Below are 19,134 nucleotides of genomic sequence, written 5' to 3' on the forward strand. Positions count from 1 at the left end.
GATCTCTGTGAGTTTGAGGCCAGCCTGATCTTCAGAGCGAGTGCCAGGATAGGCTCCAAAGCTACACAGAGAAACCCTTCTCGGGAAAAAAAAAAAGAATGAGTTACACAGTCTTTGTGGCTAGACCTCAACAATTAAACTAAATTCCAAGTATAGGCTGGACATATATTGTGAGACCAGATACTAAACCATACGACAAGAGATATAAATTACATGTGAAGACAATTAAACACCATGTTATTCACGTGGATGTTTAAATACTTTTTAAAGGTTATTATTAAGCTCCCTTTGGAAAGAGAAAATGAGAGGACCGAAATGTAAAACAACAGATATTTAAGTCAACTTGCTTTATCTCTTCAAATAGCAGCTAAAATTAACAGAATATTGACTGTGTCTGTGTGGTGGGCACAGATTACTGCTCTTCTGACTGTGTCTGTGTGGTGGGCACAGATTACTGCTCTTATGACTGTGTCTGTGTGGTGGGCACAGATACTGCTCTTCTGACTGTGTCTGTGTGGTGGGCACAGATTACTGCTCTTCTGACTGTGTCTGTGTGGTGGGCACAGATTACTGCTCTTGTGACTGTGTCTGTGTGGTGGGCACAGATACTGCTCTTCTGACTGTGTCTGTGTGGTGGGCACAGATTACTGCTCTTCTGACTGTGTCTGTGTGGTGGGCACAGATTACTGCTCTTGTGACTGTGTCTGTGTGGTGGGCACAGATACTGCTCTTCTGACTGTGTCTGTGTGGTGGGCACAGATTACTGCTCTTGTGACTGTGTCTGTGTGGTGGGCACAGATTACTGCTCTTCTGACTGTGTCTGTGTGGTGGGCACAGATTACTGCTCTTTTGTAGTCTGTACCCCTTCCTTCCTTCTTCCCACACCCCACCCTCCCTGAATATAACAATATTCACATTTCTTTCTGGGTCACATACAAAGGCAATTTCAACCTGTAGCATTCTTCATGCAATTAGTGTCATGTGACACAAAAAATAACAGCCCCATTAAGACCACCTGAAAGACAAAAATTTTAAAGGAAGCCTCCCATCAGCAGAGGCTGTTAGCAGTTCATCTATCTCTATAGCGGCATCAAGGATGGAAACGCTGTCGGGGAAACATAGACCGAGACAATGCTGCCACCTAAAGGCCAAGGCTACACATCACCGGCAGTGATTCCCGGCTAGGCAGGAGCTCTAATGGTCTTTTGGAGAAGATGTGATTGACTGAGGGCACAGTAACAGACTACATCTGAATTCTCATCGCAGTAAAAGTCAAACTCTCCAGCATCCTTTCTGACAAGTGTGCTTTCTTAAGTACCTCTATTAGTAGTTAATATGATGGGCAAAGACCAATAATACTTGTCAAAACAAAGACAGTTGACTACTTACATATTTCACTTTATTACATAAATATGTCTAAATCCTGGAGGAAGTTAGTTGGCTGTGGTTCAATCGTCCAAGAGATCTCAGTGTGTTCTGCATTGCCTTCTAAGAACCTTAATGAAAATTATGTTGCCTTCTCTTCAAAGTTTATCACAACACTTTATATTCCCCATGAAATAAAAACCAAATCTAGATCTTATTGACTTTGGATTTAAGTATATGGCACATTTTCAACATAATACAACATGGAAAAATAGTAATAAAATAAAAATAACCTCCCACCATGAATAGCACTTCCTTTCAAAGGCCACTGGCTAAATCCTAGGGTGACAACAGAAGTATTGCTCTGTGCTTACCTAACAAGAAAACAAGTGTTAGTCAAATCAACAAATATCTCTACTAAACACTAGAAAATGTTTACAATAGGGTTAATAACCTTTAGTTTATGCTGTGTGCCATGAAAACAAAAGCTTAGTAAATACAGTTATGATAAAATATGTATCTAGTGTATCTTATCGGTCAGAAATTGCACTAAGAAACTTGAGAGCATTTATTATGCTATTTAATCTTCAACTATAACCTGAAAGACAAATATCAATATAACACCATTAGCAAATGAGGGTTAATGACCTTCAATTATCTTCCCTGTGTCACAACACAAATGAGAAACAAAGTATCAGTCTATCTAACCCAGAAAACCTAACTTTCTATGAGCTCATACACCCTCACTGATTATATTAACTTCAAAAAGAACTGTGAGGAACTTTTATTGTGTATTGTGTCAAGGTAAAAGTATATTTCTAGGTAATAAAAGCACTTAATTTAGTTCATAGTGCTTCGATTTTTAAATAGTTTTAAATAGTGTCAACTCAATAGGAGAGGTGATGCTTCAAAACCCCTTCCACAACTGGAGCTTGTACATGTCAGGCATTTTATTACTTTTAAAAATGAATGGGTCCTCCTTGAGGACTGGCATTCATGGCGCAAGAAAGCTTCCAGAGGAAGGAGGCAAGCAGCAGTTCTCCCCACTTGTGACACCTAGGAACAGGGCACAGCACTGGCACACGTACCTGGGTGGTAACCCCAGGTCTCTTACTGGCTTTAACACCTCATCAGCTCAAGGAAGACCATCCATATCTGGCACTGGAAACCTAACTACTTAGTACAAGTGAAGTCATGCTTACTGAAGGAGAGTCTACAACCACTAATTTACTAAACCATCAAAATCCCTAATTATCTATAAACATTTGTTCTTATATCCACAGATAAGTGGTCTTCACCCCTCTTCAAGAAACTTCTCTTTGCAATAAACAGAGACCACTACAGAAAACCACAGCAATCAAAAAGCAATTGTGAACTCCAGCCCCAGTAGATACATCTACAAAACACTCCCTTGCCTAATGTTCAGAGAACACTGCAGACTAGGAGGCAGGAAGATTTTAAGAGCCAGAAGATCAGGGACTTTGCTGTGAGACTGTCTCCTAGTAACGTCAGAAGCTACACCCAGAAAGTCTCACCAATGTGACCACCCAAATAAGAGACATGCCAAATGGATTGGGAAAAACCCAAAAACTTCAACCCTACAAAAAGAACTCCAGACAAAGGAGGAAAGCTGGGAAGAGGGAGGTGAGGTCAGCCCTGAAAACATGCCTACAAATAACTATACAAACTGAACACGCTATATCTAGGAATCTAGGAATATATCTGTATGCAGTAACAATTAGAGAAAAGACACCATGAATCTGAAGGAGAGTGGGGAAGAGTACATAGGAGGGTTTGGATGGAGGAAAGGGAAGGGAGAAATGTTAATTATATTATAATCTCAAAATTTTTAAAAATTTTAGAATTTTAAAAACTGAAAAGGGCAACAAAAATGTCTACATTTTGAGATGCCCAATTTAAAAGCAAGTCTTTTTTATAAATACATTATTTTCAACACTGGAAATTCCCATGAGCTCCTCCTCAGTGGTAACATTTTCTGTTAATTGGTATGATAACCCTAGCAGGTAAAATTAAATGGTTTTGAGTGTCATTCAGCCATAAATAGGGTTGAAATTCGGATACAAGCCACAGCATGAATGAACCTTTAAAAAGATACAAAAGATCGTGTACTATGTGATACCATTTCTACAAAACATACAAAATAGGCTAGTTCATAAAAACAGGAAATAAATTAGCAGTTACCAGATGCTAGACAAAGGGAAAATGGGGAGCTACAGCTAACGAGCAGAGTTTGAACTGATCAAGAAGATGTTATATAATTAGATATTGGTGTTGAATGCACAGCTTTTTGGATATAATAGAAAACAATGAATCTTATGTGATTACATTTCAATAAGAAAGTTAAATAATGCATTAATACGCAGTGAGACACATGCATGTGCTTAAAATATAAAACTTATGCATTTATCAAGATGATTTGGCCAAATTTACTAGATCCTATCTTTTCACCATTGTAAGTAAAAAGTTTTTATAAGAGTATACATTTCTGAGCATTAAAATATTCTTAATCTAGAATTACTATAATTCCTAGAGGGACCGCAGAAACTCCAACAACGAACAGGTTTTGCTAACAAGTTTCATCTATTCCAGTTTACCTGTGTTAGTTCACTGTCGGAATTCTTTACAGACACAATAGAGCACTACTTAACAACCCAGCACCACACATGGGCATCCTCACGTAGATGACCACGCTATAAAACGGTTTGGAGGCAACTTCTGCTGTTCAGTGAGTAGCATTTGCCACTCATAACCAGAAGACAATTTGTAAACAAAATACAAGGAATTCCAAAGGGTAACAAGGTGAGCTTAATGAGAGTAGGGAGAATTCCCACCTACCTGTAGTGCTGACCATGCCCCTTTGGGCGCGGTCATAGGTACGAAGAAGGGGTGGGATAAAAGAACTGGAAAGGAGGCGCTCAGCCTCTCTGGGGTTCCGGTAGGGTCTGGCAGCTGAGACTAACCTGAGTTTTCGGTGTAAGTAATCTTCCACAATAAAATACCAATATCATTGGTATTCAGTATCCTGTTATATTTCCGATACAAACGAGAACAAGTACTTACCAATTTGTTTTCCTGCATGTATATTCTTTGTAACTTCAGGCAGCCCTTAGCTATAACAATCATGCCTTCGTCTGAGATCTTGTAGCACTGGCCAAAGTGAATGTCTTTGAGTTCTCTGCATTTTGAGCCCAGCTGCAAACAAAGACATTTGGGTCAATGCTCAGACGATGACAAGGGCAGCGTAGAAACGAACCATTCCAAAGTTAAAGAATGACTGATGAGTTCCTTTAAAAATAACATAAGCTAATAAAGGTGACTAATAACTTACAACAGTATTTTATAAACCATCTACCTTCTAACACACCCTGTTTCAACTACATCACTGAGCACCCAAAGTACACAGACTTAACAGTGTTAAGTTCACACTTGTATTTCTCTTAACTCTTAGCAGTGTGTGCAGATGGGAGAAAAACTTAAGCATATAAATTGCAGCATAGTCATAAAAATTAGTAGTATATGCCCATTAAAAACTGGATATCTGAAAAGTAAAAATAGGAAACTATGTACACTTTTACAGCATAATGTGTGTTTAAATGAACATTAACATGTACAAAAAGAGACTGAAACACATTCCACGATAATGACTGCATAGAGGTTTATCCCTCTGACTAACCATGCTTTTTATTACTGACTCTTTTTTTTTGTTGTTTTTTTAAGATTTATGTATTATGTGTACAGTGGTCTGCTTGCATGTAACCTGCAGGCCGGAAGAGGGCACCAAATCTCATTACAGTGGTTTCTGGGACTTGAACTCAGGACCTCAGGAAGAGCAGCCAGTGGAGTGCTCTTAACCACTGAGCCATCTCTCCAACCCCTTACTACTTACTCTTTAAATTAGCACAGAGTATGGTTTCATTAGGGTATCCTCAAGCGAAATCTGTTTTGGTTGCTTCTCCTTCCTCTCACCTCTTTCCCACCCTCCACCCTGACCCCTCCATCTTCCGTCTCCTCTCTGCTTTCATGTAACATGGGTTCCCTTGTCTTCTCCTTCCTCAGAAAAACTAGCCTCTCTCTTAATCTCCTAATTCCTCCCATACTCCTCTCCCCAGCCTGTCTGTCTGTCTGTCTATTAAAAGATGAAATTCATATATGAAACAACATGCAGTCTCTATGTCTGGGTCAATTTGCTTTGAAAAACAAATCTACAGGTCCATGTATTGTTCAGACAAATTCCACAATTTCCTTTTTCTCTAAAGCTATGCAAATTTCCAGTGTGCATCCTATTTTTATTGTCCATTCACCTAGAGGGCATCTAAGCTGGTTTCCTGTCCTTGTCTAAAGAACGAAGCAGCAGCGAACACGAATGCACAAGTGTCCCTACGCTAGGATGCACAGTCCTATGCATTTATGCTCAGAAGTGGTATGGCCAGGTCCTATGGTGGAACCCTCCATACTGACGTCATAAAAGCTACACTAGTTTATACTACCCTGAGCTATGATCAAGGCTCCTCTTTCCCCACATCCAAACCCTGATTGTCCTCCCTTTTGACTGTAAGTTATTTTAATTTGCATTTGCCTGATGGCTAGGGACAGATAAACACTTCTGTAAATATTTATTAGCCATGTGTGTTTCTTCTGAGAGTTGTCTGTTTCATTAGCTCCTTTCCTGTCATTATAGAGGGAATATGTAATTTCTGCAGTCCTTCATGAATTCTGGATACTGGCTCTTGTCTCAAGCACAGCTGGCAAAGGTTTTATCCTCTTTTGTAAGATGTCTGTACATTCTGCTGATACTTCTAATCTTGTGCAGTCTCATTTGTTATTTGGGGGGTTATTTCCTGTTCAGTAGAGGTAGGTTCCTACCTTTAAGGGTATACCCTTTTTCACTCTGAAAGTTTCAGGTTTCACATTAAGTTCTTTGGATTGATTTTACAGTGCGAAAGATGTGGACCTTGATTTCATTCATCTGTTGAATAGTTTGGGTTTTTTATCTGCTGTGTGTGTCTGACACTTTCGTCAAACATTACATGGTCAGAATTGTGTGGTTATTCAGGGTCCTCTGTTCTGTCCTACTGGCTTACATTCCTCATTTTTCTGAAAGTATTTTGTGGTCTTGACACTATAGGTGGGTGGTAGAATTCTGAGGTCCAGTACTAGAATACTTCCAGCTGTATTCTTTCTCCTTAGGAACTGTTTGGCTATTATTGGTTTTATATGTTTGATAAAAACTTTGAGATTGTGTTTTCTAGTTTGATAAAGAATGTCATTAGAATTTTGATGGTTATGTATTAAATATGTATATTAATTTTGATAATACAGCCATCTTCATAATACTGATATTGCCGATCCAGAAGCATGGAAGATCTTGCCATTGTCTGGTATCTCCTTTGGTTTCTTCTTCAGTGTCTTCAAGTTTTCATTGTACAAGTCCTTCAATCCTTGTTACTTTTATTCCTGGATACTTATAAAGAATATCTTCCTAAATTTCTTTCTTGAAGTGTTTGTTATCAGTCTATAAGAAAGTCACTAACTTTTGTACATAGATTTTGTATTCTGCAACTTTACTGAAAATGTTTACTAGGTCTAAGTTTCCTGGTAGAGTCTTTAGGGTCCTTTAAATAGAGAATCATGCTATCTTCGGATAAAGGTAATTTGACTTCTTTCACTATTTTTATTCTTCTTGTGTTCATGAGTTACAGGTCTTGTTATCACATCAGTTACCATCCAGAAGAGCGGCAAGAGTGAAAATACTTCTTATTAAAGATCTTAGAGAAAACAGTTTTTCACCATTTAGCATAGTGTTAGCTATTTGCTGGATACAGCCTTTATTGTCTTACGGTATATTCCTACTATTCCTAATGTCTCTAGGACTTTAATCATGAAGGCAAGCTAGACTGTCAAATGCTCTTCTGAGTGTATGGAGATATGTAATTTCAGCCCTTGTCCTCACTTGAGTGTTTTTGAAGGAATCAAAACGCTGATCAAAGTTGTATGTGCAAAGCTGTCTTTAAGACTTTCTCTTTCAGTGCAGAAGATTTAACCCAGGGGCTGTGCTCCACCCACCACTCAGCCCTGCCCCCAGCATTTGTGCTACACAAGCCCCCCACCCACCACTCAACCACATCCTTAGCCAAAAGAGGCTGTGTGTGTGTGTGTGTGTGTGTGTGTGTGTGTGTGTGTGTGTGTGTGTGTCATTGTTTGTTTTTTTTCTTTTTTTTTTTTTTAAGAGCGTTGCCTAGCTTTAATTGGAGGAGCCTCTTCTTTTTTAAGATTTTATTTATTATGTACACAGTCTTCTGGCTGCACTCCAGCAGAGGGCACCAGATCTCACTCAAGGTGGTTGTGATCCACCATGTGGTTGCTGGGAATTGAACTCAGGACCTGTGGAAGAACAGCCAAGGCTCTTAACCTCTGAGCCATCTCTCCAGCCCCAAAAGAGGCTTTAAAAAAAAAATGGACAATCTCAAGAAGCCATGATTGTTGCTTTATATAATTCTATGTCATAGTTAACACCACATTTCAAAACTCTATCAATGCATATAATCGAAGGTTACCAGAAGAATAGAAAACAAGAACATGAATTCATTTTCATACCAGCATCTGCCTAAGCTTTAGTCTCCCCTTCATATTATAAGCAAGACACATGGTTTTGTGCATAATATAATTTGAACATAATTTGAGACATTACTGTTACTGCAAAACACTGGAAATATAACATCCATTATTATTAATCGTGGTCATCAATACCAGCCATTAAATCCTACTTAATTCATCAAAAGATGCAGGAATACTTTAGAACTCATACTTAGGATAAGTATAGTATTTAGAAGCCTAAATTGACTTGCATGTGTCTGACAGAAGATAAAACTAGGACTATTCAAAGTCAGCCAAGTACCACTTTAACCCTCAGAAAATCTCTCCATTACTTTCCACACAGAACTTGCCCCTGGTCCACAATGGCAGAAGACTACTGTTCTCTGACTAGAGTAAATGCCAGGGCTTTGGGTATTTGGCACTAAGAATAGAGGCACACTGTTGATAAATCGAAGATTACATGAAAGTTCACACTTGTAAAACTGAAGGAACTTTTTAAAATCTATACATCTGAACTGAAAGGGTCCGTCCACATGTCTAGAACATATGATCAAAACAGACTTATCACCACGCAAACCAACATACAATTTCACAGTTCTAGCTATGAAGAAGATCCTCCAGGCTTCCAATAAAATTTGATCCACACAAAGGAATGAACTAAGAATGCCTCAAACTTCTTAACAATGCTAAAAGTAAGGCCACACAGCAATGCCATCAAGTCCTGAAAGACGACTTCTAGAGTAGAAATCTGCACTCAAAGACTTGAATTGATCTGGAAGTAGAATTAGAGGCTTGGGTTTCGTGAGTGTTTCGTTTGTAGACACTAGAGTGCTCAAAAAATTATGTTCCACGTATTTTTAATAAGGATGGTATTTTTAAAAGGTACTCTGCAAAACATAAGACTATGTCAAAGAAAGAAGACATAAAACTAGGTAATAGGAAATTTAATCCAACATTAAGATGAAGAGATTGATGGACTATGCTGAAGACATATTAAGATGGCATTCCTGCAACAGACCTTGTACACAAGAAGCCCAGGTCAGAGTCTTCAGCGTGTCCTACCTAAGTTTAAGAAGGCAATTACCTTCAGTAGCCACACAGAGATGCACTAATGCAACAAGGGAAATCTTTCCACTGAATTAAAAACTAAAGAAAGTAGAAAGACACTAATTCCAATCAAAGCAAAATACTACAGAGAAAAACGTAGTACATTACTATAAAATGTGAGCAAACAATACTCACTTAACAAAAAGCACAACAGAAATTCTACAACAGGATGAAAGGAAGGATGAGAGCCAGAGAAAGATGTGTAAGAGGGCTGAGTTCTGCGGAAGGAAGCAGCTGTCTAGCTGAAATGGATTAACTGTAAAAAGCAGATAGGCAAGGTAGAGAAAGGCTACCTCCTCCTGGAGGAGTCCAAGTAGCTGCCTGGTGGGCACACTGCTCCCTCTGTAACTAATAAAGGAGACATGCCCATCTCATCGCCACACCCCCATCCCTTAGGAACAAACTGCTCCCACGAAGCAAGCACTCTTGACTCCTCTGCTGGTCTGTTTCATCCAGTTATGACTAAGTCAGATGGCCAAATGCCAGTCATGTTAACAAGCCCATTCAGTTTTAGCAGAAGCAAAGCTCTCATCTTAGTTTCTGAGTGATAGATTTGAGACATTTTATTACAGCACTGTTTCTTTGTTTTATTCTGAATCCATTTGGATTCTGGGCGACAAAGGGCAAGATCTCCCTGTGATCTCAGCAATTAGGGCATCAGAAAGAACACTAACCAAGTACAATGGTTTACATCTAAGAAATGACTGGGGCTTTGGTGGAGTCTTACACATCACTGTGTGATGACAAGTTGGTGAAACCTCAGGCTAAGACAAGACATTTAAATGAATTGCATAGAATAATAACAGTTACGTGATTTTTGATGGTTCTATCTACAAGGAAATGACATCATGGCAAGGAAAAGAACCAAGTGGACAACTGCAACACAAATTCTCATTATGTCAGTTCAAGCTAGTAATTAGAGAAGAGCATCTCAGGACTATGACTCACCACTAAAAGAGTAAACACCAGATAATGTCATGTCATTTACGGTCGCTGTTTTAGACAACATCCCCCACAAAGTAGATAAATCCTGAATGAACTGATTACCATTATTTTACCCTTAAACTTACTGAGTTCTAGACTCTCTGGGCAGTGCTGGATCAGTAAATTTTGTTGATGCCCTTCAATCTCTCAATGTTGTAAAAGTCAATCCATGGCCCACAGTAAAACATTCAAAAGGCATCAAGCAAGCCTTGTACTTTTCTCTGTAAGCTTTCCCAAGTCTCATACCACAGAAATGGCATACAAGTCTTCTAAACATGGGATTCTCTATTGATGAAGAAGGTACTAAAGATAACAGAGCTCTGACGCTGCCAAGTGGAGGGATCCCAATCAGATCCCTGCCAACCAGGTGAGACACAAAAAAATGATGGTACCTTGAAAATAAGACAAGTCCCTAGCTTAGTCACCGTCCCTGCTGTAAAGAAACACCATGACCAAGACAACCTGAGGAGAAAAGGGTTTATTCGGCTTCTGCTTCCACACCACTGTCCATCATCAAATGAGGTCAGGACAGGAACTCAAACAGGGCAGGAATGTTGAGGAAAGAGTTGATTCAGAGGCTGGATGTGGAGGAGTGCTGCTACAGAGCTGAGTGGAATATGGGGGTTTGGTTTATGAAAACAGTGACTTCCACAACTGAGAGCAAACAGAAAAGACTGAAGAGGTGGACTGCAACGGCCCAGAACCCACTGGCCAACTCCAGAAGCATAATGAAGGTAACAGGCAAAGGAGCACAGAATACCAGGAGGCAGGAATAGAGGACTTGAAGCACTGGAGCCTAAGCTTTCAAGGATGAATGTCAGACACCACATGCCAACCTAAGAAGCTCAAATAATACCCTGAGAGATAACCAATCTGTAGAAAGCAAAGATGAAGGAAGAACTTTGTAGGAAGGCAAATGATACAGACACCCTTCCTCCGCAAAATCATGGTAACATATCTAACCTCTCATAAACAGGTCTGGAGAGATGGCTCAGAGGTTAAGAGCACTGGTTGTTCTTACAGAGGTCCTGAGTTTGGTTCCCAGCGACCATATGTTGGCTCACAACCACCTGAAATGAGATCCTGTGCCTTCTGCTGGCCCAAAGACATACATGAAGGCAGAACATTATACATAATAAATACATATTAAAGAAAAAAAACTGTTCTTTGTAAAAGTCTTTTTAAAGTATAGGGACAAAACAGACAGCTTAGGCAAGGGTATTTGCAACTAGACCCAACCGCCAGAATTTGATAGCTAGAACACACACAGTGAGTAGGAGCTGAAGGAAACCACTCCCACAAGTTGTCCTGTGACATCACACACATGCTACTATGCACACACATAAATAAGTTAAAAATAAATGCATTAAGATGTGCACAGTACATTCACAAAACTTATAAGTACATTAAATTTTCAATTAATTTTAAAAGGTCCTGAGTAGGCAAAACTGCATGTTGAGAATTTTAAGTTGAGACAAAAAGAAAGGTCTTCAAAGCAGTGTTTCAGAAATATGAGAAAAACATCACAATTATTAACTACCAAAATCCTTGGAATAACTATAATAACTTCAGATAGTACAAACCAGTTGAAGAAGTTAACCAGGAATAAAATGGGAAACAAATAACGACAAAGGGGACAAACTATACCAAGATGCCATAATAACCAATGACAGAATATGCAACTAGTCATCAAATGTGAGAATGTGTGAAGCAAAAGCTAGCTACAGGAAAAACAAATGAATCCATTATGGTGCTTATGGATATTAATATCCTTCTGTCTCCAATTAGCAGATCTACCAGACAAGACAAAACCAAAACAAACAAAACAGTAAGGGTTCAGCCGCACTGAAATCAACTGCACAATCGACTGGATAAAATGGACTCATATTAACCACCTCATTCATTAAGCCAAGAATATACGTTCTTGGAAAGTTCCCAAGAATTATTCAGCAAGATAGACTAAATTCTTGATCATGAAAGCAAACTTAACAAAGGTAAGAAAAAAAAAAGCCCTTATACACTGTTGTGAGACCACAATTAAACTAAAAATTAGTAACAAAAACATCACTGAACTTTCCAAATATTTACAAATTAAGCAATGTTTCTTTAATTAACACATGGGGAAGGGAGAAGGAGAGAGGGAGGGAGAGAGGAAAGGAGAGAGGAACGGAGGGAGGGAGGGAAGGAGGGAACCAAGCTTCAAGAATCAATTGAAAATATTCTCAACTAAATGAAAATCCAACAAGTCAATTTTACAGAGCATATTAAAGGCATTTGATAGAGAGGAGATACTCAGTTTGGATGCTACTACGAACTGTGTCTGAGTTCTGTTCTTGAGGAGTTGTTCACTGCCAGAAAAATTAGAACTCACTTTTTTTTATCCTGGTATTCCACTAAAAATTTAATATTTTCAATAAACAAAAGCACATCACCTGCAACAGGAGGCAGTTGCTTTCTTTTCATGTTAATGCATTTTCCATGTTACACCATGCTTAGATTCCCAGGGTTAATCATACTTGCTCATAACAGGATCTTTTTCATGTCCACTGAATTCTACTAAAACCTTGCTAAGAACTGTTACAAACTCAGTAGAGACATCTTCAGTTGTTTGTGTTGAGTGGTTGAGGGGCTGGTTAGTCATATTTATGAATAAGCTGCCTCAAGCTTTTTGAAAGAATCAAAAAAGGTTACTATTAATTCTCCTTTAAATGCTGAAATTTACCAGTCAATAAGCCAGGTGACAGTAGTGCACACCTTTAATCCCAGCACTCGGGAGACAGAGGCAGGTGGACCTCTGTAAGTTCGAGGCCAGCCTGGTCTACAAAGCTACACAGAGAAACCCCAACTCCAAAGTGGGGAGAGGGGGTAGAAAATTTTACCAGTCAAGGCAACTGATTCTTCAATAATTCAATCTCCTTGCTTATTTTAAGTCGGCAAACTTTCTAATTCTTGTATCAGTCGTATCAGTTTGTAGTTTAATTCCTAGACATTTGTCCATTTCTGGCTAATTTGACTTTGAGGTTACTCATTTGTTTTTCTTCTGTGAATTTCGTTTTATGTCAGTAACTCAGTAGCAATGTCCACTCTTACATAGGATGCAGTAATTCAAGTCTTCTCCTTACTCCCACCCCCACCTTTACTCAACAAACTTAGAATCTGTCAACTTTGGTGGCTTATTTAAAAGAATTTGTTTTGATCTTGCTTTTCCTATAGTCTCTTTATGACTTATTATCGATACTTTCTTCTTTCTGCTAGCCTTGGGTGAGCTTGCTCTTCAGATACACACAGAGGTTAGTGACTTGAGGTCTACCACTATTTACCATAAGCTGTGAAACTATAAATCACCCTTCCTATAAGCTCGCAATGACTCTCAGACATCTCGCTGCAGTGTTTTACTTTTACTCCTCCCAGGGAACTTTCTAAATTCCTTTCTGATTTCTCCTATGAGCCACTGGGTATGAGCATATTGTTTAATTTACAAATATTTGAGGATTTTACAACTTATCTGTTTGGTTTCTAGTTCACTCCATCATGGTCTCAGAAACTACTTAGCATACTTCAGTATTTTTACATTTGTTAAAAGACAGTCTACTTATGAGAAAATTCCACCTACATGTACATAAAGATATGTATTCTTCCATTTTCTTATTATTTATACACAAGTTTTGTTTTTATTTAGTTCTTTTGTGAATGATTTTCTTCAGCTCTTTGGGTATACTTTTAAAAAACTGATTCTAAGTGTTGACCTAGGAAGTCCATCGCTTCGGTTTCTTCAAGGATGGATTCTGTCCATTTTTCAAGATCTTTCAGGGTACCATTAAGTTTTTATTCTTTGTATGCCTTATGTCATTAGTCCAAAATTGGGTATTACAAGGGCTAGAAAGCTGGCTCGTTGGTTAAGATTAGTGGCTACTGCTGTAGAGGACTGGGTGCAGATACAAGCAGCCACGTCAAGCAGCTCACAAGCAGCTGTAAATCCAGTTCTGGGACCCAACGCCTTCTTCTGGTCTCCATAAGCTCCTTTACAAGAGATACATGCAGAGCCACTCAGTCACACGCATACACACATGAAATAAAAATAAGCAGATAAATTAGGTAGAATAATATAATATGGTTGATGGGGGATGTCCTATTGTATGCTGTGCATACATGTTTCTCTTATTGGTTGAGAAATAAAGCTGTTTCGGCCAATGGACAAGATGTAGCCAGGCAGGAAGTATAGGCAGGGCTAGCAGACTAGGTAAGGTCTGGGAAGAGGAAGGAGAGAGTAAGTCTCCGGGGAGATGCCATGTAGCTACTGGGAAGGTTGAAGGCTGGGACATTCTCCAGTAAGCCAAGACCACGTGGAGATACATAGATTAGTAGAAATGGGTGAATAATTAAGGAGAGCTAGCCAATAAGAAGCCTGAGCTATCAGCCAAACAGTTTATAATTAATATAAGTCTCTGTGTGTTTATTTGTAACTAAATAGCTGTGGGACCAGGTAGGACAGAAACTTCGATCCACATGTAGTGACTTGGGAAATTTTCCAGTCCCTAGGATTTAATGTTTTGGCAGCCAGGATTTCAAAAGAGGTTTCCATAAATACCAAGTTTAAAAGGAAAACAATCTCAATCTATCTCTGTGTGAATCTGTCCCTGCCCCCCCACCCTCTCTCTCTCTCTCTTACACACACACACACACACACACACACACACACACAGTAACTTGTGAATAAGATCTGCACTATTCCCTCTGGGACCAGGGACCTGCACCCCACACTGGGAATGCAATTGCGATCTTTATAACTGCTGACAACTCAAACTGGGTTTTTTGTTTGGTTTTGAAGCCACATGCTCTATTCCTTCTACTCTAGGCTGGTCTGTTCTCATTTCTGTTGAGGTGTTGGCTTTGTTTTTGAGCGATTCTGGCTGGGCTGGAGCTCACTCTGTATACTAGACTATAGCATCTATCTCCAAAAACCTGCTGTGGTCCTTTATTTCCAGTGGGGACCTGGATGATCTGGCATCTCTGGCTGCTTTTAAACATTTCCACAGAGCTTTAGAGCTGCCTTTTCCGATGTTTTGCTCACAGACTGGGGTTTACTGTGTCTGTCTTTCTGTCTGTCTGTCTGTTTGGGACGTGCTAGAACTGAAACCACAAATATACTATCACTAGTATAGTCTGTGGCTCAAATAGTGATTTTTTGAAAACTAAAAAACTCATACCACAGCCAGGTTGAAACTTACTGATGATTTAATTTAAGTACTATTTTAATATGGAAAAAAAAAAAACAGTGGCTTATTTTCAGAAATATCTGAGTTCCATGACTCAAACTGAGTGTTGTGACTGCCACATAAAATAGTAACAATGGATATAACTCTTAAATTTATTTTAATGAGTTGACAATTAACAATCACTTACTTGAAGACAAATACCTTTCCTCCAGATTCATGTTTATAGTCTTATTAGACAAGTAAGACAGAGATAACAACATACGGCTAAAATGTTTCCATTGATAATATTATATGACATGATTTCTATGGAGACACAAATATCAATATTCAAAATATGGTATTTTATAAAGAAGATAATGTTTGGTCAAAATAGCCCAACTTGTGTTGGCAAGAGAACTCAGCAGGTAAAGGTGCTTGCCACCAAGCCTGGTGGCCCAAGGTCTCTGGGACCCACATGAGAGCAGGAGAGAGGTGACTCCTGCAAGTCATCCTCTTACCTTCACCTTTGTACCATGGTATGTGTGCGTACACACACACACACACACACACATACACACACACACACACACACACACACACACACTCACACACACACACACACACACACACACACACACACACACACACATTAATTTAAGCAGGGGGAGGGCAGCAAGAAGGCCCAGTGGGTACAAGCACCAGCCACTCAACCTGACTACCTGAGTTTGATCCCTGAAGCGCACATGGTAGAAGGAGAGAACTAACTAGCCCAAGGTACCCTCTAGCCTCCCCACATCTACACTGTGGCATGTGCGTGCACACACACACACACACTCACACTCACACTCACACACACACACACTCAAACTAAATGAAAGAAAAAAACCTGTTCGTAAACAACCTAACTTTTAAGTACATCACTACAGTCTGAAAAACATTACCAAGCAGAATTCAATACTTAAAATATCATAGTCTTGATCTGTTAGAGCTTTAAATTGAAATGCTTTAAGTAATTGTTTTAAAAAAGTAATTCAAAAAACATATACATTCTATGTCTGCTAAAACCACTCAAAATTGTAGCACTTAAGAATTTCAAACACATTATCAATAAATTGTAGCACTTATGAAGAAAAGAATTTCAAACACATTATAAATAAAATGCATGTGTACATTTCTGAACCACTTGTCAGTTTTATTGTCAGAAGGGGGTTAAATCAACAAAGTCAATTAACTGCTAAGTTACTGAATTCAAGGAAAAATAATCATCACAGAAAACTGTTAATCTTCAATAGCTCTTCATAAAAGTACTGGTTTGTTAAAACCAAAATACACTCCGCAATTTATCAAATATCAGTAGGCTATAAAATTAATTCACTAGGTGGGTCAAAGGCGGCTTTTATTTAACACAGTAATAAAGAATAAAATAGGAAACAAAGGTACATTGCACACTAAACCTTAACTCTTTATGTGTACATAAAATCCATTCTCTCCCTACTATACCAGTAACACCACTGTCAGTCAGAGCACTCTAATATAACAGCCCAACTCTTGCCACACCTTGCTACACAACAGTTACGAATAGAAAATGGTAGGAACTCTATCTACACTACTATGAGAACTCTATGTCATCAACAAAATTAGCTGTGGAGGAAATACTCAGACAGCTTTCCTATTTCAATGAGAATACTGGATGGTATGAAATTTCTTCATTTTATTCTTTTTCACAAATATAACTCAGAACATCACAAGTAGACTGCCAATGTGATCCTATTGTGTTACATGACACTTAAATACGTAAAGATGACCCAGCTGTTAATAAACTGACTTTTAAAAAATGTTTGGCTGTGCAATATGAAACACTGAAAAAATCCTATCATAAGAAATAAAATGATGGTACAGCCATAAAAGTGTGTATTTCTCCAGAAAGGAGTAATTTAATTGATTTTAAAAATACTGTAAAATGGCCAGGCGTTGGTGGCGCACGCCTTTAGTCCCAGCACTTGGGAGGCAAAGGCAGGCTGATCTCTGTGAGTTTGAGGCCATCCTGGTCTCCAGCACGAGTGCCAGGATAGGCTCCAAAGCTACACAGAGAAACCCTGTCTCGAAAAACCAAAAAAAAAAAAAAGAAAGAAAGAAAGAATTAAAGAAAATACTGTAAAATGTTTTACCCATACAAAGTAGAAATGAATCAGAAAATATTAAAATAAGGAAAAGTGTTACTTCATAGCATGCCTGAGCAATGACGTAAGCTGGTGACATCCTTGAAATACAGAGTGAATGGTCACACTCAGTAGACTCTATTCAAGACAGTCCCCCAGAGCTCTCCTCGTGCTCAACTTTCAATACATTCACATAGAATGCTTCAACTTAAGGAGCTTTCCTTCATGAATGAGTAAGCCACTCTGTCAGGACATGTTCAATGCCATCCCAAAAGGAGAGCAGAAGAAGGAAATGTTATGGTTAGCTAATGGCAAGCTCCATTCTCTGACCTTCAGACAAGCAGGATATCACCACGTATCCCCCTTTTTTGTCTAAAATTTAAAAAAGGTTATAACTAAGATAAGAAAAACTATATACAGTAAGTACAATAACTATATACAATATATGCAGACAGTAACTATATCAACAATAACTATATACAATATATACAGACAGTAACTATATCAACAATGCCTAGCCCATTACTATTAGACAAATTCAGAGAAAATACTCCATATGTATTTTTTCTTGATGAGTCCAAAGTATTGTGCCTAATTTGCTTTCAATTATCAAATTATCTTTTAATGTCTTTCAAACCTACTACACTTAACACATCTTTAGTGAGTTTCTTTACTGAGTCTGGTAAACAAGGAAAACTATTAACTATCTAGTCTTCAACTCCCTCAGAGACCAGAGAAGGAAATAATATTAACTGAGGAAACAGGAAGTATGAGCAAGCAACTTCCAAAAAAGGTGAAAAATGACTGTCCAAACTGGACAGACAAGCAGGTTACAAAGGAAAGTGACGGCAGAACTTGCCAAGAGACAGGATGGTTTAGGGTTCCTGCTTCACAGAAGAAAGCAAACGATGGACTTTGCCAATACAAGATAAAACGGATCTTCAAATTTCCTATTTCATTAAAAAGTCTGCCAGACACTATGGTGGTCTATGGGCTGAAGATGGATGCCCCAACGTTACAGAGGAACTTTGGGTGACTGATCAGGCAGAGAGATGTCTGTCAATTCTAGAGTTTATATATTATCCTTCTGGGGTCTTTGATGGAATTGAAGACAGATAGTTATGGTTATGGTTTTCCTTAGCTATGATAAAAGATAAGTTACATACAAAACTTTAGACTCACAAAAAATAAGATAGATGGAATATTTTCTTCAAATTTTGCCAAATGTTAGTAGACTAAATATTGTTAACTATAGTTCTTGCTTGATAACTCTTTTGTTATATATATTTTTGCTGTGTTAAAGTTGAAACTTTCCATTTTATTTAGATAGAAAAGATGGGGGAATGTCCTTCTGTATGCTGTGAATATGTTTTTGTTATTGGTTGAAGAATAAATGCTGATTGGCCAGTAGCCAGGCAGGAAGTATAGGTGGGGCTACCAGGCCAGGAGAATTCTGGGACGAGGAAGACAAAGAGGGAGTCTCAAAGGAGCTGCCGTGTATCTGCCAAGAAAGCAGGAAGCTTAGGCATCACTAGTAAGCCAAGACCAAGTAGAAATACTTAGATCAATAAAACTGGTTAATAATTAAGAGAGAGCTAGCCAGTAAGAAGCCTGAGCCATCAGCCAAACAGTTTATAATTAATATAAGCCTCTATGTGTTTATTTGGGAACAAACAGTTGCAGGACAGGACAGAACAGAAATTTCCATC

At 38.6% G+C, this 19,134-nt stretch overlaps 1 protein-coding gene across 1 annotated transcript in view; it reads right to left on the reverse strand.

Annotated features, from left to right (window-relative positions):
- Positions 1-19,134, reverse strand: part of Fbxl17 (F-box and leucine rich repeat protein 17) — a 402,885-nt gene that overhangs the window by 367,839 nt on the left and 15,912 nt on the right. The window contains 1 exon segment of the mRNA XM_027397738.2: positions 4,447-4,578. Within this exon segment, the coding sequence (XP_027253539.1) occupies positions 4,447-4,578 (132 nt within the window).

The sequence above is a fragment of the Cricetulus griseus genome, chromosome 2, assembly GCF_003668045.3.
Source record: "Cricetulus griseus strain 17A/GY chromosome 2, alternate assembly CriGri-PICRH-1.0, whole genome shotgun sequence".
Lineage (NCBI taxonomy): Eukaryota > Metazoa > Chordata > Mammalia > Rodentia > Cricetidae > Cricetulus > Cricetulus griseus.